Source organism: Onychostruthus taczanowskii, unplaced genomic scaffold (genome assembly GCF_017590055.1).
Source record: "Onychostruthus taczanowskii isolate IOZ18803 unplaced genomic scaffold, ASM1759005v1 scaffold25, whole genome shotgun sequence".
NCBI classification, from domain to species: Eukaryota; Metazoa; Chordata; class Aves; order Passeriformes; family Passeridae; genus Onychostruthus; species Onychostruthus taczanowskii.
Window position 1 is genome coordinate 10997904 of NW_024499796.1, and position 24777 is coordinate 11022680.

At 39.7% G+C, this 24777-nt stretch overlaps 3 protein-coding genes across 6 annotated transcripts; 2 read left to right on the top strand and 1 right to left on the bottom strand.

The window, feature by feature from the left end:
- Nucleotides 1-10370, bottom strand: LOC121337138 (translation initiation factor IF-2-like). Its single transcript, XM_041407017.1, has 2 exons — nucleotides 9717-10370; nucleotides 1-356 (listed from the first exon to the last, which is right to left on the bottom strand). The coding sequence occupies exon 1, from the start codon at nucleotides 10368-10370 to the stop codon at nucleotides 9975-9977; it is 396 nt and encodes a 131-aa protein (XP_041262951.1). The 3' UTR covers nucleotides 1-356; nucleotides 9717-9974.
- On the top strand, nucleotides 356-8820 carry ZBTB43 (zinc finger and BTB domain containing 43). Of its 3 annotated transcripts, none has more exons than XM_041407014.1 (3): nucleotides 356-510; nucleotides 1639-1800; nucleotides 1918-8820. In XM_041407014.1, exon 3 carries the CDS (start codon nucleotides 1941-1943, stop codon nucleotides 3333-3335), a length of 1395 nt encoding a protein of 464 aa, XP_041262948.1. In that variant the 5' UTR covers nucleotides 356-510; nucleotides 1639-1800; nucleotides 1918-1940; the 3' UTR covers nucleotides 3336-8820. The 3 variants fall into 3 exon arrangements, with proteins under 3 accessions (XP_041262948.1, XP_041262950.1, XP_041262949.1); XM_041407016.1 differs by having other exon boundaries at nucleotides 1639-1788; XM_041407015.1 differs by lacking the exon at nucleotides 1639-1800.
- Nucleotides 10283-24502, top strand: ZBTB34 (zinc finger and BTB domain containing 34). Of its 2 annotated transcripts, XM_041407012.1 has the most exons (3): nucleotides 10290-10393; nucleotides 17671-17785; nucleotides 18414-24502. In XM_041407012.1, the coding sequence occupies exons 2-3, from the start codon at nucleotides 17745-17747 to the stop codon at nucleotides 19933-19935; spliced, it is 1563 nt and encodes a 520-aa protein (XP_041262946.1). In that variant the 5' UTR covers nucleotides 10290-10393; nucleotides 17671-17744; the 3' UTR covers nucleotides 19936-24502. The 2 variants fall into 2 exon arrangements, with proteins under 2 accessions (XP_041262947.1, XP_041262946.1); XM_041407013.1 differs by lacking the exon at nucleotides 17671-17785 and having other exon boundaries at nucleotides 10283-10393.
- Nucleotides 24503-24777: the final 275 nt, after the last annotated feature.

Below are 24777 nucleotides of genomic sequence, written 5' to 3' on the forward strand. Positions count from 1 at the left end.
GCCGCGGGCCAGGGGGAGAGCTCCCTGCCAGCGCTTACTGGAGCTAGTGGTGTTGTAAAGCAGCTTAAATGGCGCTTGCATGTTCTACTCAACGCTCCAGCATGGAGATTGGCTTTTTTAATTATTAGTAATTGAAGTAGAAAGACTTTATTCTTCATGAGTTTGGAGTAAAAGTGCAAAACAAAGTAGGTTGTAGAAGGAGGGAGTGATACCCCTTTGGAAAACCGCTTTGCTTGACTTGTATGGCTTTGCTAATTGAAAATATTTTACTTACATTTTGTCTGCATGACAACTGAGAATACAGAAAAGTCTGCTGTCATCTGGAAATGTTTTTGTGGTCACATGCTGGCTCCCTGCTGAAAGATGGCAGTTTAGATTATCAGGAATTGTATATAAATTCTACAGGCATCTGTATTTAAACTTCAGTTGAACATCTTCTGAAGGCTTATTTTTTTTTGTAGGCAAATGTTGAAAAATAGAATCTTAAATCTGAGAATATTCTGAAGGGAGGTAAGGAACTGCATCTGTATAAGAAAATCTGATTGCTTCAAAAAATGGATGTAATATTCACAAGGTATAAGACAACTTGAAATACTTAAATAATTATGTCAAATTGTTTTAAGCAAAGTGGTAAGAAAAATTAACAATTGACTGGCAGGCGCAGTATTCCCTTGCTCACCAGAAAAGTATTGGCAGCTGATTCAGTTCTGAAGAGGTTGGTGCTTTGAGGCAAAGAACCTGAGGAGTGCTGAAGACAGTAAATGTAAAGGTGGTCTTCTGCAGTTACGTGGGTGGCAACTTCATGGAACTTGACACGGAAACCACTTGCTGCTCCATGGCTCTTCAGGAATCCCATAGCACTCAATTTACACACGATCAAATAGAAAAATTGCACAGGTTTAACTTACTCAAGCAGTTAATGTTGGGTTTTCATAGTGGCATTTAAATTTCTGCCGTTTCTAATTACAGTAACATGCAAATTTATCTCAGATTCAATTTAAGACTTCACGTATGCATTTGATAAAGTTGTATTACTGCTAAACGGGCTGTTAATCTTGTGGTAAAATATCTGGATTATGTGAGAATACAGATGTGAAAATCTGGGAGCTCTTAGCTGAGATTTTGTCATGTAATTGCTATGTTGTTACAAATACATGAGGAACAAGCAAGAAAAGTTCTGTGCAGCAAAGGTATCAATTTCTTGATTGACCCTTTAAATTCTGTATGAACATTACAATCCTAGCACTAACCCAAATATCTCAATAAGCTTGGAATTAAAAACTGTACAAGCTGTGGCTGTTCCACCTTTCAGTTAGTGAAACAATAGGGGAATACATGAGAAGGATCATGAGCCTTACTCTTAGTGGGGTTCTGCCTGTGCTTCCAGTGTCATCCTGCCAGTTGATACAGTTGCTTTTGAAAAATTGAGCTTAAGTGAAATATTTCATGAGTAAAATCAGTGTTTGTTGGGGGATAAATGAGTTGATTTTGTTGGCATTTGAAATATAAAATCTTTTGTATGCTGGTACAAACTGTGGGACATCCTGGAGTTAGAACTCTACTGTATAATTCCATGAAATAATGGTTTCATCAGCCTAAACTCATGTTTGAAATGCTTGGTCTATCCCAACTGGATAGCTTGCTGTTTGTAGCTCCTGCTGTAGTTGATGAGCCCTCTTGAAGAGAAGAAACACAACAAAATATGCTGGCATAGCAATTTATGGCCTTAATGCAGCTGTCAGAAGAGAGAAATGAGGTGGCTTGAGAGAAATACAACGGTGGCAAAAGGTTGAGTTCCATGTGAGTCTGTTAAGAAAAGTAGAAGAACATGGAAAGGTCAGTACTTGACCAAGCAGAATTTCTAATTTTATTTCTTTTTTTTTCTTTTTTTCTTTTTTTATTTTTTTTTTCTTGCAGCACAACACTAAATTTGTAATGAAATGGAGTCTGGGTCAAGCTCCTTTCGAGTGGAATTTCCAGATTTTTCTAGCACCATTCTGCAGAAGTTAAACCAGCAGCGCCAGCAAGGACAATTATGTGATGTGTCCATTGTGGTTCAGGGCCATCTCTTCAGAGCCCATAAAGCTGTTCTTGCAGCTAGTTCACCTTACTTCTGTGATCAGGTTCTCCTGAAAAACAGCAGGCGAATAGTCCTGCCTGATGTGATGAATCCCAGAGTATTTGAAAACATTCTCCTGTCTACCTATACAGGCCGGCTGGTAATGCCTGCACCAGAAATTGTTAGTTATCTGACAGCAGCAAGTTTCCTTCAGATGTGGCATGTAGTGGATAAGTGCACAGAAGTGCTCGAGGGAAACCCAACAGTTCTGTGTCAGAAGATGAATCATGGCAGTGACCATCAGTCCCCAAGCAGTAGTAGCTACAATGGCCTTGTTGAAACGTTTGAACTTGGCTCTGGAGGACAGACAGAATTCCACAAAGTGCAGGAACTAAGGGATGGTGAAAATGAAGAAGAGAGCTCTAAAGATGAACTGTCATGTCAGCTGACAGAACACGAGTACCTTCCCAGTAATTCTTCAACAGAACACGACAGACTTAGCACTGGAATGACCAGTCAGGACGGGGAAGAGGGAACTAGTGATAGTGCAGAGTACCAGTATAGCAGACCCATGTATAGCAAACCCAGTATCATGTCTCACAAGCGGTGGATCCATGTGAAACCAGAAAGGTTTGAACAAGAGTGTGAAGGCGTTGATAACCCTTACGATGAACACCAAGTTTCTGAATCCATGAATACCATCCAGGCAGATCACTCTATCCAGTCTTCAGGTGTTGAAGATTTTCACATAGGTGACAAAAAGATGGAAGCAGAATTTGATGAACAGGCAGATGAAAGCAATTATGATGAACAAGTTGACTTCTATGGCTCGTCTATGGAAGAATTTTCCGGTGAAAGGGCAGATGGAAATTTAAGTGCTCACAGACAGGATCTTATGATGGCAGCAGGCTATGGTGAAAGCATTGATATGGCTGCTGGGATTAAAGAAGAAACGTCTCTCACTGGATTCTCCCACGCCGATAAGCTCTATCCTTGTCAGTGTGGAAAAAGCTTTACACACAAAAGTCAGAGAGATCGGCATATGAGTATGCACCTTGGTCTTCGACCTTATGGCTGTGGTGTCTGTGGTAAGAAATTCAAAATGAAACACCATCTTGTAGGCCATATGAAAATTCACACGGGCATAAAACCGTATGAGTGTAACATCTGTGGGAAAAGATTTATGTGGCGGGACAGTTTTCATCGGCACGTGACCTCTTGTACCAAGTCCTATCAGGCTTCTAAAGCTGAGCAGAGTACTACTGAGATGAACTAAGACATTAGTGCTTACATTTGTTTAGTAGAGTAAGAAAAATAAACTAATTATGCAAATAATGTCTGGTACTTGCTATTGTATGTTCTCAAAAGAAAAGTTTTAATGAGTACGCTGGTATAAACAGATCAAATGTATTTTGCTTCCTGCAGTATTACTCCAGGTGTTTATTGTGGGAAGTGCATGTGGTTAATATGAAAGGTGCCTGCAAAATGAGGTTTGAGATTGGTTGTAATCACAGCAGTATTTAGAAGCTGTCTGGTATTTCCAAGTCATCTAAATTCACAGTAAAACTCAGCTCTAAACTGACAAAAATCCTGAAAATATTTAGATGGACGAGAAATTCAGGTAGTACTCCTTAAGGAAAAGAAAACTAAGATGACCAAACTGGCTTATATGATTCACATTTAAATGAAGAAAAAAAAAAAGATAATTCCACTTCAAGGTGAAGCATCATTAGGTAGTGTGCATCATTCAGTAGTCTTCGTTGTATTGCTTAATGAGAGGCAGTGATAAAGGTGGTTTGGTTTTCCGTTATCCATCTTCTTTTTTAAAAATATATCTTCAGTAAAACAGATGTCTAATTTTGTGTTGATTTGTGTTTAGAGTCTGTAACGCACTTAGAGTTTTCACTATATAAACTTCAGTATATATTAAGTATACTTGCTGTTATAGGGTCTAATGCTGTATGACTCTTGACTTCATTAGATTTTAATTACTATGTTGTGAGAGCTTCTAGAAGTGTGTGTAATAAATATGTCTTATTAAAAAATAAGACACCAACTAAAAGTAAAATGTAACATTTGGAACTTAGTCAAAATAATCAAATATTTAAAGTGTAAATTTCTGTTCAAATTTTTGTGGCTTAGTACAGTAGCAAGTACCAAACTCTGGATTCATGAACTGACTTGTTATTGGTACAAAAACTTCTTTGAGAACTGCTATCTAGTTTTAGAAACCTGCTTTAGGAAAATTACATAGTCACTGATAGGTATTTATACTTTTAATTCTTTACTATTTGAATAGTATATAATACTGATTCTTGGTACTGAACTACTGTGACTGGTGACCACAAGCAGAGTTGTTTGTTTCCTTGAAGTTGCTTGTGGAAAATAGTAGGAAGTATGTGATTTGGGATCTTCTAATGGTACTGCAGAACACGGTACCATGCTTAGGGCTGAGGCTGGTATTTTTGCTGGGAAAGTGACACTTTTCTGTGTTAAGATGAGGATCTGTGTGGGGGGCTCTCATTCATGGAGATAGATGGAGGAGTGTGTATAGTTCTAAAGGATGCTGCCAGCTCTGCAGATTGAGTAAAGGCATCACTTGTAAAGGTGACAACAGGATTTTGGAGTTGAAAGCTTAATGCAGTCCAATGCAAAAGCAATTGCTTCTTAGTAAGCAAAAGCTTCTTTGTAGCTTGCTGAAATATGACAAGGAAAGAACATACATAGAAAATAATAGAAAGAGGTGATAACCAAGTACAGTGCTGTCCACATGGGGAAAAAGTGAACCTGCATTAAAGACCTAAGCCTATCTGACCCAAATTTCTATGTTAGGTACTGCTGTGTGCAGGATAATGTACTGAACAGATGACCCTGTATGGTGAAGCAAAACCACACAAAGATTATTACACTTCAGATTCTTTTTTGAACTCCCTGTTAAAATTGTCTTAAGATACAACTGAACTGTATCATGAATGTCTGCTGCAAGCTGAGGGTTTTCTACTCAGCGAGCTGTAATTACTGTAATTTCTTTACTGGCATTCTACTTAAAAACATGATTTTTTAAGAGGCTCTTAATTATTAATCTTCTAATGCTTCAAATATTTTTTCATATGGAATTTTGTTAAAACAGATGTTCCCAAGGACAATGAACCCATTGCTGGCAATGGGCATGAACGATCAGCACCACAGAGTTCCTGTTCTTAGCACTTAATTGAACTCTACAAATAACATGGTGGCCATGTTTAACCTTTGTGATCAAGGTACCGAAACAGGGATTTTGCTCACTAACACTGTAACCTGCTTAATGTATAGCACTTTGTATTTAAACAAAACAAAACCAAAAAAAAAACCCCACAAAAAAAACAAACAAAAAAAACTCCTCCAAAAACAAAAACAACAAAAAAACCAAACCATAATACTTTATAAGTATGTTTTTTAAACTTAGAAATTATATTCCCTCTATGGTTTGTTTACACACTGCTAACACTGTCCTTTTTAATACTAAAAAATACTCTAATGCTTGCCTGTTTACACGAGGGTAGAGGAAAGGGTTCTCGCACTCGGTGGCCCTATTTTTCCATTCTCCAAGGCCTTAGCACATACATGGTGTCATTTCTGTAAGTACCATCATCACATTTGAAGGAAGGCATTAGAATCATAGGCTGGTTTGGGTTGGAAGGAGACTTTGAAGGTCCTCTACTTCCAACCCTTCTGCCATAAGCATGGACACCTTCAGCTAGGCCAGGTTGCTCAGAGCCCCATCCAGCCTGGCCTTGAACTTGTCCAGGGTGTTTATTCTCATACTCATTTCAAGAATGATCTTGTATATTACATTGGTTCTCAGCCCCTTTCCAATTGTTGCTTTAGTTTTGCATAAAAAGGTTAAGGGTGCCTCTTCCCATTGAACCATAAAAAAGGCTGGACAGAAACACCAGTCTGAAAACTGTGGTTGAAAAAAAAAAAAAAAAGTTGGACTCAGACCATCCTACAGAGCTGCCAGCAAAACTGTTTCTTTTACCAGCTTGGAATGACTTTTATATGGGATATTTCAAGGTTTAATGTTACGTCTATTTGCAGTTAGATTACTTTGAAATAAAGCTTTAAAATCAAATGTACTGCGAGAGACACTTTAAAGATTTTATAACAGGTTCAGTAGATCAAATTATAGAACCATGTCCTTTTTTAATGACTTAGCATGAATAGTAACTTTTTAGTATTTGCCTCTTGCTGTTTTACTCCATATTATGGCATTGTCTTGAAAGTCCAGCAAATGTTGCTCCACTGATTTTTGTAGCACTTGGCTTTCTGCTGTTAATTTACATGAAACCAATTGATTGCAGGAAAATACTCGTCTGATTGTCATGAGATCAGGTTGAGAGGACTGATGATTTAAGGACAGCTTGAGATACATGTCTAAAATCCTTACTTTTGCATGTCACAGGTGAAACAGTTGTCTTGTGGTATTTTTCTTGAACTCAGTTTATTGCCCTTTGTCAAACTTCTAATCACCAGTTCAGGTACTGGGGGGGAAGATAAAATATCACTTAAACCATCTTCCTCAGGCTCAGCTTAAGTCTCTTCTCCCTGCCTTTGTATTCTCAGTTTTCCTTGCTTTCACCAAGAGTTGTACTCAGTTCCTGCCATTTCCTTTAGCAAGGTGACAGGTCACAGAGGAGGTTGAGGTCATATGCACACTTCCTTGTCTGATGCTTTTCGTTTCTTAGTGGGCGTCCTCTGGTGCTTTGGCCTGGTCAGTGTCACTGTTCATGGTGACACTGGGCCTCAGTCCCTTCAGGGATGTGCGTGTCTGTTCCAGCTTGGTACTTGTGTGGAACTCAGTTATTTCAGAGGTGTACCTGCTCTAGCAGGGCTTAACTGTAGGCCAAAGTCATCTTAGAAGTGAATCTTCTCAGGCAGGGAGCGTGTCCTTCTGTGACTGTGTCTATACATGTTCTCAGTGACTTCTTCAGGTGTTTTCCCAAGAGCAGCTCTTCAGTTTCTTCACCTGTATCCAGGAGTATCTTCTCCATGTGTCTCCATGCACCTCTTGCTAGCAGCTGCCACTTTTCCTTAAGTATATTTAAGCAGAAGCATTATGTGCACCTCTGGTTGAGATTTTGGCTTACAGTGGATTGTTCACATCCATTTTTTGTGCACACTGAACTTCTTTTGACTAGTGCAGGGCAGCCTGCAAACTCTAGCCACACGTCACCCCTGCAGTCCCTGCCACTGGTGGCCAGTGCAGTTGAACATAGCAAGCCAAGACACACAGATGCAGCTTCTGTCAAGCTTCTGATCTTTGCTAATGGAGGGGTCTTGTTCAAGGTATGAAAAATTATTTCTTACTTGTGGGGAGGAGGGAAGCAATCCATATATATATATATGTATATATATAATAGGACTGCATATGTATATGATGAATTTCATTAATCTTCCCATATGCTTCATTACCTTTGATGATGTGGCTGTTGGCTGTAGTAAAGTGAGTGTCTTCTGAAAACCAGCCACATTGTATACCCAGGTGGCTTTCAGACTTTCCTGCTGCTTTGAAGCCATTCATTGTCCTAGCAGTGGTTGGAAGACTTAATGGTACTACAGCTAAGTTCCTTTTCATTCCATTTTGTAACTATGATGTTAATTACCATGGAATCTGTGTAACTGCCATTCTGAAAATTCAACTGTTAGCAGGGTTAAAATTTGCTTAGGTGTATATTGGACCCTTTTGAGGGAGAAGGTTCCTGTTTCACACACCAGTGTTGGTTTGCGGGGTGCTTTTTTGTTGTCTCATTTTTTAAAGTTTCCTTGTCACTTTTATGGGTGAGCAGATAGACCCTAGAAGATATTGTCAGTACAGTTTTTGGTTACAGCTTTTTCATCTGAGGTGTGTCTAAGGCTGAGAAACCATCCTGTCTCATAAGCACGGCAGATGATCAAAGGCTGATGTATTGAGCATTCCAGTGTTATTGATCATGAAAGAAAGGAGGCATATCAGGATTTGTAATCTCAATACTTTTGCCTGGGTACCAGCAAGATGACCTGTCTCTGAATTATGAGAGCCCACAGCAGTACATTGAGTGTTTTGCTATAATAGAATTGGGACCCTTCTCAAAGCAACAAAGGAAAGTTGGGGTTTTTTTGTCTTTTAAATGCTTCATTGGGTAGCTTGGCTTCTTTAGCTATTAGCTGTAAACTGTCAGTGGCCTAGGGGAAGATGCTGGAAGAGAAGATGGTATATTTTTAATGTGATTAAATTGCAAGTTCTGATTTTTGCTTGAAGCCTGTGTCTGTCGATTGCTGCTCCTTTTTTTTTTTTTAATTCATGGGATTCCATATTTCTTTCAGAAATGTAACTGTTTATGCAAGTCAAGTGAATCTTCCTTAATGAGCTATAAGTTTTTATTCTAAACAAGTCATTTATAATAGTAAATTTGCATATCTTGATATTTTGTGAGATGTTATGCCTGTATTGCAGAGGTTGGATAGTTTTGTCTATAAATATTGCTGTCCTAATTGTACAGCATGGTTTTAATTTAATGTTACTGTTCAATATTTTCTTCTTATAGAAGAGTCCCATGCCCCTTTTTTTCTATAACATGTTTTAATAAATGTTATCTGTCAACTTTGTAAATGTTTTCTTAAGCTTGAATGAAAGGAATGCATGTCTAGTACTAGTATTTAATATTTCACTTTGCCAAAATAAGTGCTCAAAAGTAAAAATCCAAGAGTTGTTGATATATAACTTTATTAAATATATTAAAAAGTGTATCTAGTAATGTGTCTTCTTGAAATAATGATAACATGCCAGTCTAGTCTAAGATAACATTAAACTAAAACCTGATTTTTATGACACAGTAAGTTTGATGAATTTGTGGAATTGGACCCATTTCTTTGCTGCTTTAGGTAATTGGCTTCCATGCTAGTTCAAATTTGTCAAACAGGTTTTGTTGTATCTGCTTTTTTTGCAGAATGGTGATCTCTGAAGTTACAACAGAGAATGTACATGCTGATAGGAAAATTCCAGAACTCTCACTTCATAGTTGCAGCAGCCACATGTCCAAAAGGCCTCTTGGTACAGTTGGAGTAGGCACAGATAACATAGATTTTTTTTTTCTTGTCTAAGTATGAAGGAAATCCCATGCTGTGAAAAGTATTAAAGATTAAGTTTCTCTTGCCTTCCTATGAGGTACCTTCCTTCTTTCTCTCCTTCACTAAATTTAGGTACTTACACTGAACACTTGATTTTGTCCAGCCTCCATCTGCTCAGTCCTTGTGGAACTGTCCCAGCCACTGCTTACTATGTCAGCAAAAAATGAACTCATTCTCACTGAAAGTATGTTCAGTCAGTACCCAGAGAAGTCAATGTTTATGTAACACAGTCTTCAGCAAATTCAAATGGAATATGGTACAAGAAGATTAATTTTCTCTTTTGGTTACATTTACTGAACACAGAAGAATAAGCCCGAAGTTTTTTGCCTGTTCAGAATTAGTTGAGTGCTTTTTATCTGAGTAAACAAATACAGTTTGTCTCTGTGTTCTTTAACTCTGTTATTTGTGCCCTGGCCAGGATGCTTCCCAGGCCACTGTTTTATTTGATCAGCATTCAATGCCTAATGTAGGAAGATTCCGTTCTGTATCTTAAAGGGAGAGAAAGACATACCTCCAGAAGACAGAACGGTGTCTGGTTAGAGCGGGTGGATATCCCAGCAGGACCTACTGGCACCAGTCACTCGGGCTGTTTTCAAGTAGTACGTGATAGCCGGTACATGAACTGTCCGGTTCATAAAGGAATCCTTGCACTGCCTGACCTACAAGCATATGCAGGATAACGCAAAAAAAAAGCTAGCACATGCTTGCTGAAGTGATTTTTGTGAGTGCCAAGGCCAGTATAACACAGGTGAACTTTTGAATTCCTTACTCAGTAAAGGTGGCTGTTAACAGCTGGAGTGCGGGATGTCCTCCCGCAAAACCCCCCTCGCTGTATCTGCGACTGCCCGTCGGGGTACGGCTCTGGGTTCTCTTCTGGAGCTGCACACCGCGAGAGCTCTCGGGAGAGCTGTGCCCGCGTACGCACCGGCTGCAGCCAGCGCTCAAACCCTGCTGCCTTCGTGAGGAGTCGCGCTGCCGGGGCGGCTGCGCCCGACGCCGGCGGGGGAGCGCCCGGGCTCCCGAGCGGCCCGGGGGCACCGCCCGCTGCCGGGGCGTCGCCAGGAAGCGGAACGGCCGCCAGCGGAATCAGTTCCGGGTGCGAGTGGCTGTGGGAGCGGGCGGGAAGCGGCGCTGGGAGCGGCCCGGGCCGGCCGGGATCCGCCATGTGAGAGCCCCGGACAGCCCCAGGTGAGCGGCGTGCGCGGGGCGCGCGGCCCGGGGCGGCGCGGCGCTCCCGGCTGGGACGGGCCGTGCTCGGGAGGGCTCCCGGCGCCTGACAGGCCCCGCGGGGGCGGCGACCGCGGCCCGGCGGGCCGTGCCTCGGTTCGGCTGCCTGGAGCGGCGGCAGCGGCTTCGTCGAGGCGGCTTTCGCCCGGCCGTGCCTCGGCAGGAGCTGTCGCGTAACCCGAGTCGGTGGCTCTGGTGCAGCTCTGGCGTGCGGGGAGGGAGGGCGGACGCGCCCGTGTCGGGGTCTGCTGTTGACCCGAGCGAGGCGTAAAATCCTCGGCGCGGCGGAGTGGGGCGGAACCAGCCCGGCCCCACTCGGGGAGCTGTTCGTTGCCAGGAGCTGCGGGACCTTTCAGCTGCTGCTGTGCCGTCCGGGAAGGTGCAAGGTCTCGTGAAACCGCAATCTCCGTAATGCAAAGGTCTTTCCAAATCCCGGCAGGTGTGCACAGCATGTAGAATTGGAATTGGCTTAGAGTACATCAGAGTTGAGAGTTAATTTGGAACAAGCCAGAACAATCTTAGAAACATTAATGTGGGTGAGCCGGGCTTCCAAAGGAAAACAAAATGCTATAGGATTAGCTGCACTGCAGCTTTTACATGTTATAGAATACTCAACACCTGGATCAGAATGTGCCTGTGTTTCATTGCCTGTCCAGGGACAGCTCCAAACAGTTCCGTCTGTCCCAAGTAGTGTGCTGGGAAAACACCACGAAAAGGTGCTCTTTGCAGCTACTGTAAATCTACTGCAAAAAATGTTGCTGATATCTAGAGAACATAGTCGCTTCATTACTGTAAAGAAACATCGGAGCCAAAAAGTCAACAATTTGATGAAAAGTGGCTACTGTTAAAAAACAAACAAACAAAACCCCACCAAAAACAAAAATGAAAGTGGACAGATTAAAATGCACAATAGTGATGAAGTATTACCTTGATAGTAAATAAAATTGTACTATCAGAAGGTTCAAGAGCTCTCTTCCCACTTTGTGAAAGTTCCGGCTGTGTATATATCCTCACTCTCAAAATACCAGCTGGATTTTTTTTAAATGGTAGTGACATCTCAAAGTTGTCAGGTATTCAGAAAATGTGGCTATTTAACATTACATAATGGGGATATTGTGAAATTTGTGCACAAAATGAAAGCTTTTGATCATTACTTATAAGATCTTGCTTTGAAGTGTATGCATCATCAACATGCCCCTTTGTTTTGTTTGTCTGGCACAATACATTTGTTGATACTGGAATCATAGACACATAGAATAGTTTTATTTGGAAGGCACCTTTTGATCTTGGCTTATCTCCAGTTTGCCTCCTGGTAACTGTTTTTTTGCATTCAGAAATAGATGCGTAGCTGCAACAACTATTATGGCAATTTGATTTTTAGAGTCAAGATTTAGAGATTATTTCTGTTGAGGTTTCTAATTCTTAGGTGAAACTATTTTTATGCATTGGTAGGTGTTTCATTTTTTCCTTTTCAACCACTTCCACACAGGCAAGCAGTTTGAGGAGGACAGTTAAGAGAATAAGGGACGAAGGTGTCATTTGGACTTCAGTTTCATATCTGCTTTCTGTGGGTATTTGCTCAAATAAAAGGGTCCTTTTTTTTCTATAAAATCCTAAATATGCAGTTCCAACAATATCTCTGCTGCACCATGCTGACCACTGAGAATGAGTTTGCAGTGTTGCTGGTATTGGCATGTGCTTCTGTATTCATGTCCATGTATGTACATACATCTAAATAAATTGATTTTATTTTGATGCTAAAATCATCCACTCTTTGAAGTAATTTTCTGTACATCATGTTGTGAATCTTGGTTAGGTAAAAATAAATACTTTAAAATTTTTGTTAGACAGATGTCTGAATTAGTAAAGCTTTACTGAACTGAGTGTCAGGGGTTGCTGCTTTGCTCCCCCAGCAGTTAGTGAGGTTGTGTCCCACTGCACTGCCAGAGACCTGCCCTGCCAGGCAGGAGCTCTGCTTGTGGCTTCACTGCAGCTGTTCAGTACTTTGGGTACAGCGTGGCCTGTCTGGCTGCAGAGAAGGAATAATGATTTTCACTGGAGTGTTCTGATACCTACAGATGCAAGAACGTACGAGCTAAGTTTTCTAGCAACTGCAGTTCAGCCTGTATTAACTGGCTTGTGTTTCTGAGGAAGTGGGCATTTCCTGCAGTTTTGGGAGGTAAAGTAATAAAGTTTTAAATTGTTGTGTAGTTGTCACCTAACAGATTTTGTATTGTAGTCCAAACCAGACATGAAACAGACTAACTTTCAAGGCTCTTTTCCAACTATGCCACATGCACCTTTTGTGTGTGCTTTCCTACAGATAATTTAGTCAAACTGCCTCTATCTTCTTTGACTCCAATGGGCATTTTGGAGGAAGTGAAGAATTAATGCAAAAACCAATTCTACATGTTTGCATAGTGCTACTTGTATTATTAGAAATTTTTTGAACTTTAAAATTTTCACAGTTTTTGGGAGTTTATGTGGGTTTCCTACCCTCCTTTGGTTTTGGGTTTTTTAATTGGCTGAAAAATTAAACTCTGTTTTTTATCCGTGGGGTAGGTCCCCCTGCTTTGGGGGTGGAGTTTCAGTGCAGCAGCAGTGCTGTGTGGCATGCTATTTAAGGCCATCCAAGAGCACTATATATTGACTTTTAAAGGATAATTAGTATTTCACTGTTATGAGAGGTATAAACTGTTAAAATGTTCTATGATCAGTCGTTAGCCTGTTTTCAAAGATTATTTCAAGAGTGTCTTGGAGACCTCCCCCAAGCCTGTGACATACTTGATGGCAGTTTTCCTTTGATACAGCTAGCGTTAATTAGTGTGGCTTTTGTAAATCTGAAGAGTGATGCAAATGCAGTCTGAAAAGAGTAAGAGTGATGAAGACTTTTACCCAAAAACTTCCATGATCATAGCTTATAAGGTAACTTTCCTAGGTTAAAATTCTCTTGAATGGTATTTGCAGTGATGATGTCCTGAGTTCTCAAACAGATGGTGCAGATACTAAGTCCTACAAAATGCAAGGGAGGAGTGCACTGATTTATACAAATACCTGTTTATTTTCTTGACCTTTCTCTGTATTCTGAGCAGTAATGTGTGGAGGAAGTTGAGAACTCCAAGATCATCGAGTCCAGTCTTTAACTGATCACCACATTGTCACCAGACCAGGGCACTGAGTGCCACATCCAGTCGTTTCTTTAACTCCTCCTGGGATGGTGGCTCCACCACCTCCCTGGGCAGCCTGTTTCCATGCTTAACAACCCTTTCAGTGAAGAAATTCTTCCCGATTTCCAACCTGAGCCTCCCTTGCTGCAGGTTGAGGCCGTTTCCTCTTGTCCTATCACTTGTTGCCTGGTAGAGGCATTTTTGGTGTCATGGAGTACTTTGTTTTGGATTTGTTTTAACTTTCATTATGACCCTCCTATGCATTTCTGTTGTCAGATGTGCTACAGCAGTAATGGTTTGTAATGTGGGTTTTTTCCCAAGGATTCCTTGTTGCTGAGCTAATTTAAGAAAATGCAAGGGATCTTTTCTCACACCTTAGAGTGAGTTAAAATGAGTATAATTTGTGTCATTCACCTGTCTGTGGGAACAGTGAATCATACTTCAGTGAGTGAAGGAAATTAAACAGGTGCAGACTTAGAAGCAGAAACTAATCCTATGTTGGCAGACACACAGCTTCGTGTTATAGTTATATGATGCTTCTCCACTGCTACTGTATGATGTCAGTAAAGTTAAATACCTAATGTGGTTTGTCAACATCTATTCTTGTTTTTTAAATTAAATAAGCATTTTTCATAGAACATAATTTTTAAAGGAAATTTCTTTTGAAATCTAATAAGAAATGTTATCCCTCTGGTGTTCAGAGGTACTTCAATGAACACTTTTCTTTGAAGCCATAGGGCAGCAATCCACTACTACTAAAGCCATTTTGTGGGCTATATTTGCTGTATAAAACCCTGACGAATAAGTGTAATTCTCTTTGCAGATGCATAGAGAATTTATATGATTTTTTTGAATGTGACTGTATCATCTGCTACAAAATAGACGAGAGGCTCAACACAGAGCCCTTCTAGGATTTAGTGAACCTGGTGTGCAGTTTTGGCCTATGCCTTCAGCCAGTTTCTTGGATACATAATAGCTATGAAAACCTTAAACACTTTGACCTACTTTTGAGGAAAGGTTAAGAGAGGATCTAATTGTAAACAGGTGCCCAGACTCAAGTTTTGCAGGGTTTTGCCCTAACTTTACACTAACTCCCAGGCAGGGGTGAAAGCTAAAGCATGACAAAATGCACTACTTTTTAACAATGAGTGTACCTGACACTGCTGTGAGTTTACAGAATCACAGAATATTCTCGGTTGGAAGGGACCCAAAAGAATAATTGAATCCAGCTCAAGTTGTCTTAGTTCTCACTACCCCCAAATGCTCAAGTTTATATATTGCAAATAAAACTCATAATTTTGATCTATTGTTCTATATGACTGTACTGAGCCCAAATAACACAGGTTCCCTCTGCACATGCTGAGATACCGTGGAAGGTACCAAATGGGACTTCTGACTGAACATGATTTCTTTTTCTTCTTCACCTGTGCTAATTCTGTAAGGAATATTATGTGTATAAGTTTCATTATGACTGTCTGGTTAACTGCAGAGATTTTTTTTTTTCTTTAGAGCATACAGTGGATGTGTCCAAAGTTAATTTGTATTTTAAAGTACCTTCTTCCTTCAGTTTAATGCTATATGCCTGACCCCAAAAGAGAAGAGGTTAGGGAGATGTTTCGACTTGAAGGAAGCTGTTAAAAATCTGGGGGAGTTCTTATTAGCCTTTTCAAACTGTAGTGATCTTCCCAGATCCTTTCAGAAATGTTTCAGCCATAAATACTGTTGTCTTGAAAGTGCTACTGCTCTGCCACCACTGATGAATAATTGAGTATTGTTATGGTGCAGTACCTGCTGAACATTATTTTGGTTAATGTTACTAGAATTTTATTTTGGAGCTGCTAACTTGATGCTATATACAAATAAAATAAAACCTTGTTGTGTATGGGAATATAATCTATGGATTTATTTTCTAGACAGTGACATAAGGGACTTTTGTGAATAAATAAGATAATTTTTCTTCTGGCTCTTATTCACCAATAAAACATGGCAAGTGGTGCCTGCTTTTCTGATGTGTGTAATGCCCAGTTTTTCCCCTCAGGTCTTGCTTTCCCAAATTGATATGAGGAAGTTGGGATGCTCTGGTACTAACCCTGCCAAAATTACTGCTGCCTCAGTGCTGTCCCTGCCACTGTCCAGCCTGCTCCTGAATGGGGTGTCCATTGGTAACCTGGTCACTTCTCCTCTACCTGGAGATTTAAGGTTGTGGCTGAAATCAGAAGAAGGGTTCCCTTCTGTCCACTGCTGCTATACTTCAAAATTCTTGTCATTTAACCCCAGCTTTCCACAGATGATTTCAAGGTCACAGGAAGCATGTATCTGCAAAGGAAGAAACTCACAAGAGTATGCTGTAGCTTGCTCTCTTTGTTTATTAGGAGCAGATGAGTATAGAATCTTGTTGTGCACTGCCTTTTAGGCAGGGTGTACTTGACCTGTTTGCTTGCTCTCAAAGCAGCACTGTGTTCCCTTGATCCCTGTTGCAGGTTTTTACTGCTTTTCTGCTACACTGATGAACATACTTACAGACCTTTAAGTCCATCATCCTGTCCCCTCACTCCCAGGATGTGCTGTTTGCTCCTAGCATCTTAAGCAAAATAAGCTTCTTTGTTTCCCAAAACAAAGATGAAACAACTCTGAGAACAAGGATGTAGAGTTACTTACAGATATGTATATGCATATGGATATAATGGGGTGTTCTAACAGTCATGCCAGGCAAGGGTCACAGTGGATCCCTATCTCCTTGGTGACTTTCAGGTTCTTGTGCTTTCTCTGGTATGTGTTTACAGTCCATTTTCAATGCGTGGCTGTGTCCCAGGGACCGTGAATTCATCTAGAGATGCTATGATGAAAAGAGCATAATTTTTTCCCCTCTATCATAAGGCATAAAATGTCCATGTTCTTTTTCTCAGATACCTATCCTTAATTCCTTCTTTCTGAACCAGTGTTAGTGGTGACAATTTATATTTTAATACTTTCTCCAGGAGTAAGTTATTCTCCATTTTGCTGGGTAAGAACCCTTAGGGGGAAGTATAGGACAAGGAAGAACTCCACTGTCTATATGTGACAAACTTTCTGTACATCCTAGGCTAGAATGCCAAATTACTGTTTTTTGAAGGCTGGTCTTTTGGCTTGTGCAGAGTCCCTGACCCAGGTAACTTGTCTATTCATGTCACTTCAAGTCAACACAAACTCTTCCTCCATTTAGCAGAGAAGCTTAATCACAAATGGCTGATGTTGCATCTGTGCATAGCTAATAAGCCCCACAAATTAAAGGTTTTCTATGTTGGGTTTCTAGGAAGCTTGCTGTCCTGTCAGACACAAATGACAGATTGTGATGGTGCATTCCCTCCTCCCTGGTGATTCCTTAAGTGACCTTAAAACACTCATTCGTGACACAGACATGCATCCAGCTGCTGATACTCCTGTCTTCTGCACAGGACTGGGATAGTGATTCTCTGCACAACAGGCAGGGATGCTCAGAAAAGCATGTAACTGCCCCACAGCTGGGATACGTTGTGTGTTGTGCTGTTTGATTTTTGACTTACATCAGCTCTTCACTCTGGACTGTTTTGTAGCTTTGTTTGCTGAATGAAAGAACTGTCCTGCCAAAGCCATCTCTGAAGGGATTGCTGCAGTCATGTCACTACTTGCAAGTAGCCATCTTGCAGTCCTTATTTCTCACCTCAGATGTAAGAGCCTAGAAAATGTCTTTTTTCTCACTTATACCTCTCAGCCAAAAAAACTCAGATTAATTCCCATTTACTCATTTAACGGGTAATGACACTGGTGAGTTAGAGAACATATTTAGCAAGTCTGATTTTGAATGTTCTGTGAGAGTTTTTGCCACTTTTCTAAGTCAAACATAATGTCCAGACAGGAAGCTGGCTTTCTTGCATCTGCTGAAAAGAAGTTCTGTTTTTGAAGGTTGTGGATGTTAGTTTTAAGTGAGGGTCAGCTGATAGAGCTCCAGTGCTTCCTTTTAGGCTTTTTTTCCTATTTCTACCTGTCATTTTTCTTTTTAGAGTACCTGAATTTTCATAATTTGATTTAAATTGTTCCTGTGTCCCATTACAGCATGTAACATAATAGAAAAAAAAATCCACTAGTATATTGTGATACACTGGATATGCTTCCTGCATCTGAAGTCAATGGATGATGTTGAGATCTGTTTGTTCAATTGGAAAAGCAGGTACGGTGGCAATATTATGTCTTTAGACTTCTGCATTAATAAAAACTAGAATAGCAATAAAAGTCTGAGGGTTCTTGGGCACTTGATTAGTGTTCAGTCTTGGAAATGTAGGGTAATGTTGCAGATCAACGTTCTCAGGCCGATAGTGTGTGTGTGTGCTTTTTACAATAGTAATCTGTGAAAAGTGCTTTTCTTTAGCTTTTGTTTGGAGTGCTATACATTTCTTTAAGGCCTCTTTGAATATCCTTTCCTGCTGTTTAAGCACCCATGGCTTTTAACTTAGGTTAGAATTTAAATGTCAAATTATTCTAGCTAGGAAATCTGCTGTGTCAGATGAGCTTCAAAGTTCACACCATGGTTTGTTAAAAAAAAAAGGAAAACTAAAATCACGAGAGACATTTTTTAGAAAATTGAAAGTCCATGAGTGGCTCAAACATTTTTCTTTCAAGTCTTTTGGTTTAAGACCGTACTTTTTATTATATGGAGTATTTATGCTAAATGTTTTGTTGTAATGCACCTTTAACAGAGCAATGGGTTGATGTGGCTTAAACATTTGCAAGCATTTGTTTTTGAAATGGAAAACTCTGCATTCATTCTCTGTTTTAAATCTTCCAATTTTTTCTTTCAGATTACTCTTTACATCTGTAGAAATGGACAGCAGCAGTTTCATTCAGTTTGATGTGCCGGAGTACAGCAACACTGTTCTGAGCCAGTTAAACGAGCTCCGCTTGCAGGGGAAGCTCTGTGACATAATCGTGCACATCCAGGGCCAGCCGTTCCGCGCCCATAAAGCTGTCTTAGCCGCCAGTTCTCCCTATTTCCGCGACCATTCAGCATTGAGCACCATGAGTGGCCTATCTATATCGGTTATTAAAAACCCCAATGTTTTTGAACAGTTGCTTTCTTTTTGTTACACTGGAAGGATGTCCTTGCAGCTGAAGGATGTTGTCAGTTTTCTGACCGCAGCTAGCTTCCTACAGATGCAGTGCGTCATTGACAAGTGCACACAGATACTGGAGAGTATTCATTCGAAGATCAGTGTTGGTGATGTTGATTCTGTTACTGTTGGTGCCGAAGAAAATTCAGAGAATCGTAACGGCGTTAAAGACAGCAGCTACTTTGCCAACCCTATTGAGATATCTCCTCCCTATTGCTCTCAGGTGCGACAGTCAACAGCAGGCAGTGATCTTCGGATGGAAACTACTCCAGGCAAAACTCTTCGTAGTCGTCTGCAAGAAGAAGGGCATTCAGACCGAGGGAGCAGTGGGAGTATCTCTGAATATGAGATTCAGATTGAAGGTGATCATGAGCAAGGAGACCTGATAGTAAGGGAAAGTCAGATTGCAGAGGTGAAAGTTAAAATGGAAAAGTCTGACAGACCAAGCTGCTCTGATAGCTCTTCCCTTGGTGATGATGGATATCACACTGAAATGGTGGATGGAGAGCAGGTGGTGGCGGTAAACGTTGGTTCCTATGGGTCTGTCTTACAACATGTTTATTCATTTACTCATGCCTCGTCACAGGCTACAGGTGTGTCAGAAACCTTTGGAAGCATGAGCAATACAAGTCCTTCAAGGTCAATGCTGAGCTGTTTCAGAGGGGGTCGTGCACGCCAAAAACGAGTACCTGCAGGTCACTTGCATAGTGATGTCCAGGGCTTGGTGCAAGGGGCTGACAGTGAATCCATGGTGAGTAATCCAGGATATGAAAACAGTCCACGGGAAAGAAATGCAAGAGGTCATTGGTATCCGTACAATGAGAGGCTAATTTGTATTTACTGTGGCAAGTCTTTCAACCAGAAAGGGAGCCTTGATCGACACATGCGATTGCACATGGGAATAACTCCTTTTGTGTGCAAGTTTTGTGGAAAGAAATATACCCGTAAGGACCAACTTGAGTATCATATTCGTGGTCACACAGATGACAAACCCTTTCGCTGTGAGATCTGTGGAAAATGTTTTCCTTTCCAGGGTACACTAAACCAGCACTTGCGAAAAAACCACCCAGGGGTTACAGAAGTGAGAAACAGGGTTGAGTCTCCAGACAGAACAGAAGCGTTTGTGGAACAGAAAGTAGATAATGATGCTTCAGCTTCTGAAGCCATGGATTCTAGTATGGAAATTCATGCAATGTCTAACACATCTGATTAAAATCATACATCTAAGTGAAACACAGACAAGCACATTACTAATGTATTTTTAAAGTATTTTATTATTTTAGTAATCTTCAGTACAAGTGTAACAGCCTTTTCATTTTCCTCACCTTCTGGAAATCAGTTAGAAATGGTTTCTGGAGAAGACTTCAGAAGTATTCTTTGGTTTTGAAGGAGGCTGAATTGTTCGGGGTTTGTTTTTTTATATTTGAAGATGCTCAGAGTATAAAGACAGTGTACTGGGGAAAGTCTAGGAAGAGTCTGGTGAAGTGTCCCTGCTGATTGATCTGGTGAGATGCAAATGCCAGTGGAGAAAGATATTAGAATAAGATTGGCAGCTCTGGTGAATGCTCAAAGAAGCTGTAATTTCCTTTATTTCTTAAATCCTGTTGCTGGTAATGAGTTACACAGCAGTTGGGAGAGAGAATATTGCAGCTGTGATTCCTCTCCTGTCACAATGTTCACTCTTACTGACTGGTTTTGGTAGTGAGACTGTTTATATATATAAATTTGCTTTATATATATAAAATGCTTTCACTTTACCTGTTCTGTGTCAAGGCTAATACCATATGCCACTCTATCAACCGTTAGGACTCCTCTCTGCTTAGAGTTTAGAACTTTGGACTTTGGGAGGATGGTTTTGGTTTTAAAGAAATGTTGTTTGGTTTTCATTTTATTAAACTATTACTTTGTGTGCAAAAGTGAGCAAAGTGAATTACCTTGTTTTAATAGCTTTGCTTTATAACATATGTAAACCAAATGCCATAAATCTATTAAACTATGGTTAAATTGTTGAAAGGTTTTGTTAGTTGTCTAGGATGCAAGCTGGACAACCTGTGGTGCTGACCTTTTTATATATATAGAGATAGATATATCTATATATATATAGATATACACACATATATATATATCTATATATTAAAAAAAATATTAGCAAACCTAAAAGTAGCATTGTGGTCTAAAATGTGTTTTTACTGGCCTCAGAATCTACCTTCATTTTGTACTGTAGAACCATACCAGGTAATTAAACTTAACTTCATCACTCTTCATGGTTGGTTAAAACATGAGAGAGATGTAGTTTAAACCACAGTATTTCCAAGCAGTATTTTAATAGGTCTCTTCACAGAGAGCTGTTTTCAGGTGCACGTTGGCTTCCTACTTAAATCTCCGAGTGATATGCCAGCACTTGGAATTTGTACTTTTTTTGTATAGAAAAACAAATACTTTATGGGAATTTTGAGCAATATGTTATTTCATGTGTGAGTATTACAGAGTTGCTATGGCTTCTCTGTTTTTTCAGTGGTTTTTTTCCTCTATAAAGGAGCTACCGACTTTAAAAATACTCTAAATCTTTTTTGTTTCACCAAATATGTGTTTTTAATATGGTGCTAACTTCATAATTTAGGTCAGTATGATATATAACATGTGAAACATAATGGTCAAGGAAAAAAAATCCCCAAAAACAGACAAAGGCCCCCCTACACAAACCAACTCCCCCAAAATCCCAACCAAACAGGGAAAAAAAAAAAAAAAAAAAAAAAAAAAAAAAAAAAAAAAAAAGGCCCAATCCCATACCACAAAAAAAATGGCTTAAAAGACCTCAAAAGCATGGGCTGGCAAACACTACTGTTTAACATTCTACCTGATGAACAGAATTAATTATTAAACTAATCACATACTTCTTTAGAATACAGGTTTTATATTTTTGGGTCTTATGTTTGTTTAGCTGATACTGAAAATCCATTTGTGAACGTGTTGTTTAACTCCCAAAAATTAGAAAATAAAAGCTCATTTCGAAATTATTCAAAAGAAAAAGGTGGGTTTGATATCTTTTAAAACTTTTTGGCCTCTGTGAAGCTGGGGCATATTTGTGCAGTGGCTTTATTAAATACACGAGTTCTTAATATTATGACACTCTGCAATAAGAATTAATTTCTCAAATATGGATTTACAGTATAACCCCACCTGCTCCATTGGAGCAGTTGCTGTTAAATTAAGTACATCATCTGCCTCTTTGCCCTAAAACTGCCTAAATGAAGAGGCGGGGGTGGGGAGATGTTTCTCTCCTTGAAGTAATTTTGTTTCTAGTAAGGGAAGGGATGGTCTGTGTCTAAAGGCTGGTAGTCTGTATGTTTACCCACCTAAAACATGGTGTTCCTGATACAGTTTTTTCCTTGAGTGTTTGTTTTAAGTAATTAAATGCAAAAAGTGTGTTTTGGTAAATTAAGTTTGAGACATGCAAAATCCAAGAAATGTACAGTTATTCTTAACCCTTTATCTTGAACCTGTGCTGTGGTGCCTTCGGTGTGACTTTTTCCCTGGAAGGATGACTTGAGGATAGCAGGATATGGGTACAAATTTATATTTCTTGAATTTCTCTGTGTCACAATCTTAGCATTATTTAAATCTAGTTCTTTGTATTTGTAAATGTATTAAAATGGTTTGAGTTTACCAAAGAGTGACTTATCCAAAATTGTCTCAGACAAAAGCAAACAAGAAAACAACATCACGTTGATTGTACAGGTTCAGGTTCATTGTAACAGACTGTTAAGGGGCAGGAAATGATGCATTTTTCTACGAGGCGTGGTTGAGCAGCGTGTGTCCCTCCCCGTTCTTGCCTCCAAGCCATAGCCAGCTGTGCGGGCTCTGCGGGCAGCGGCACTGCCAGCGTGCCGTGTCACTCGGCGGGTGCCAGCAGCGGCACTGCCACACACACGACATGGACTCCTGATGGACTTGGCATCAGCAGCCCGGGCCGCGGCTTCAGCAAAGGTGGAACTGCAGAGTCTCGTGTCTGTGCAGTTCTCAGCACAGAGCTGTTACGCGTTTCATTTACAGTAAATGCAAAAGTCAGTAGAATATGTGAAGAAATATTTGACAGCAAAATAAGTAATGAAATTGTACAGGCTGGTTCATAATTGAGTCTCTTCTTAATCTACCTTTTTAATTCTAGGGAAATGTGAAAACAGTGACAGTGTCCTTTCCTCTAGATGCTTAACCTATTCTGACAAACTGTGAAAATAAAGGATTTTATACCTTTGCTAATGTTTCTGGTTTAAAACTATTCTTTTAGTTTTCTTTATCACTTATCTTCCATATTACTTCTTTTAAACTTGTAAATACATTTAGAAAATAGCTTTGTAAATACCTACAGTGTATTAAAAGTTCCGTTTGGTCACCAAGGCCTCAAGATTGGCTCTGCTTTTTGAGTGTGAAATCTTTCTGTAGCATAAAGGATACTGTCAGTTCACTGTCAGCAGGGGAGACTGTCGGCCTAAATTGAGAGTTTTAATGCAGTCTTCCCCAGCATAAATTAATGTTTTATGCTGAAGCCTTTGGTTTACTTTAGACAAAACAATGAGGCCTCTTAATATGTTTAGGCTGAATTATGGGAAGAACAACAGGAATAAAATCAAGGGCTGGGAAAATATTGAATAAGCTTTACCTTTAAATATATATATATATATATTATTTTAATTTTTGTATTAGTTTACTGTGATTCTTTTATTGTCATTTTTCTAAACAGGTTTTACATGAAACCATTGAAAGGGACTCAAATATGCAACACCTAATCTATTTTCCAAGGGAATTTTACCCTTGAATGGTGCTTTTTGACTGGTCAGGGTTATTTATTAAATTTTATATTTGAAAGTATTTGGGGAATTATGTAAATTCTTTATATGAATCTCTTTATTTCATGAATTGTAAATTTCATAATACTCAGTGATCAAATTGGAAGTTTAGTAAAGTCATTCAAAATGTTCAAACTTTATAATCTGTGTGCATTTTACATATATTTTATCAAGTGCCAGAATACTTGTATTTAACGTTGTAGATTTAATACTACTTGCACATCCCTGTGGCAGCATTAACTTAAGTCACGCAAGTTTACACTTAAAAAAAAAAAAAAGCTAAACAAATAAGTAAGCCTGGGACGTGTGTTCCTGTATTTCTTCAGGGGATGTGAAGCCACGCATCACCGACTGAGCAGGTTTGCTCCCTGCTCCTGTAGCTCACTCCTGCTATGGCAGACACAGAACTGCTGACTCCCATTCCCACAGGCCAGGGATTCAGCCTTTGAACTCGGCCTGAGAGCCTCTGCTTGTAGATCTGGGCAGAGGTAGAGCTCTTGCACGATTTTAACAGTGTTTGTTTCTGACTGAAAATTTGTATTTTTAAATAAATTTTATTTGTATGGTTATTTTTCAAGATAAATAATTGAACAGTTTGAATGACTTGACTTGGTGTCATTATCTTGCAATATAAACCGGGAACCTCACACCTCCGCACTTCATCGCCACGTGAAGTAAATGAAGCTAGCTAAGCTGATGCTGTAAGATTGAGTAACTTGCCATTAAGGATTATTTTACAGCATGAACTTTAAAATATTTATTCAAATGATATTTTACTCTTGTATTCACTTTGTTTTTAGATTTGTGACATGAATATTTCTGTGCTGCTTTATTTTGTTCTGATGAATTTGTTTCTTGCTTGTAAATTGCCTTTTTTATGGTATAAAGTCAATCGGAATTGCTGTTTGTAAATTAAAATGCTTCTAGAGCAAATCTGTGGTGTCAGTGTCTACATTTAGATACTCAGTTACTGAGGAGCTTGCATTTTAGGTGCTATTACTGAAGTTTTACAAGAAGCATTTTAATACTGATCTACCAACTAGAAATCAAAAGACAATCTAAATTGTCTTTAGAGACAATTACTCTTGAAGTTTCTCTGTTTTGCTTCGTTCAGAACAGATGATCATTTGAGTTGTGTGCTCCAAAACCTCATCCAACTTTCAGAGCAAAACAAAGAACCCAGCCAGGTGGTGTCAACCCATCCATGC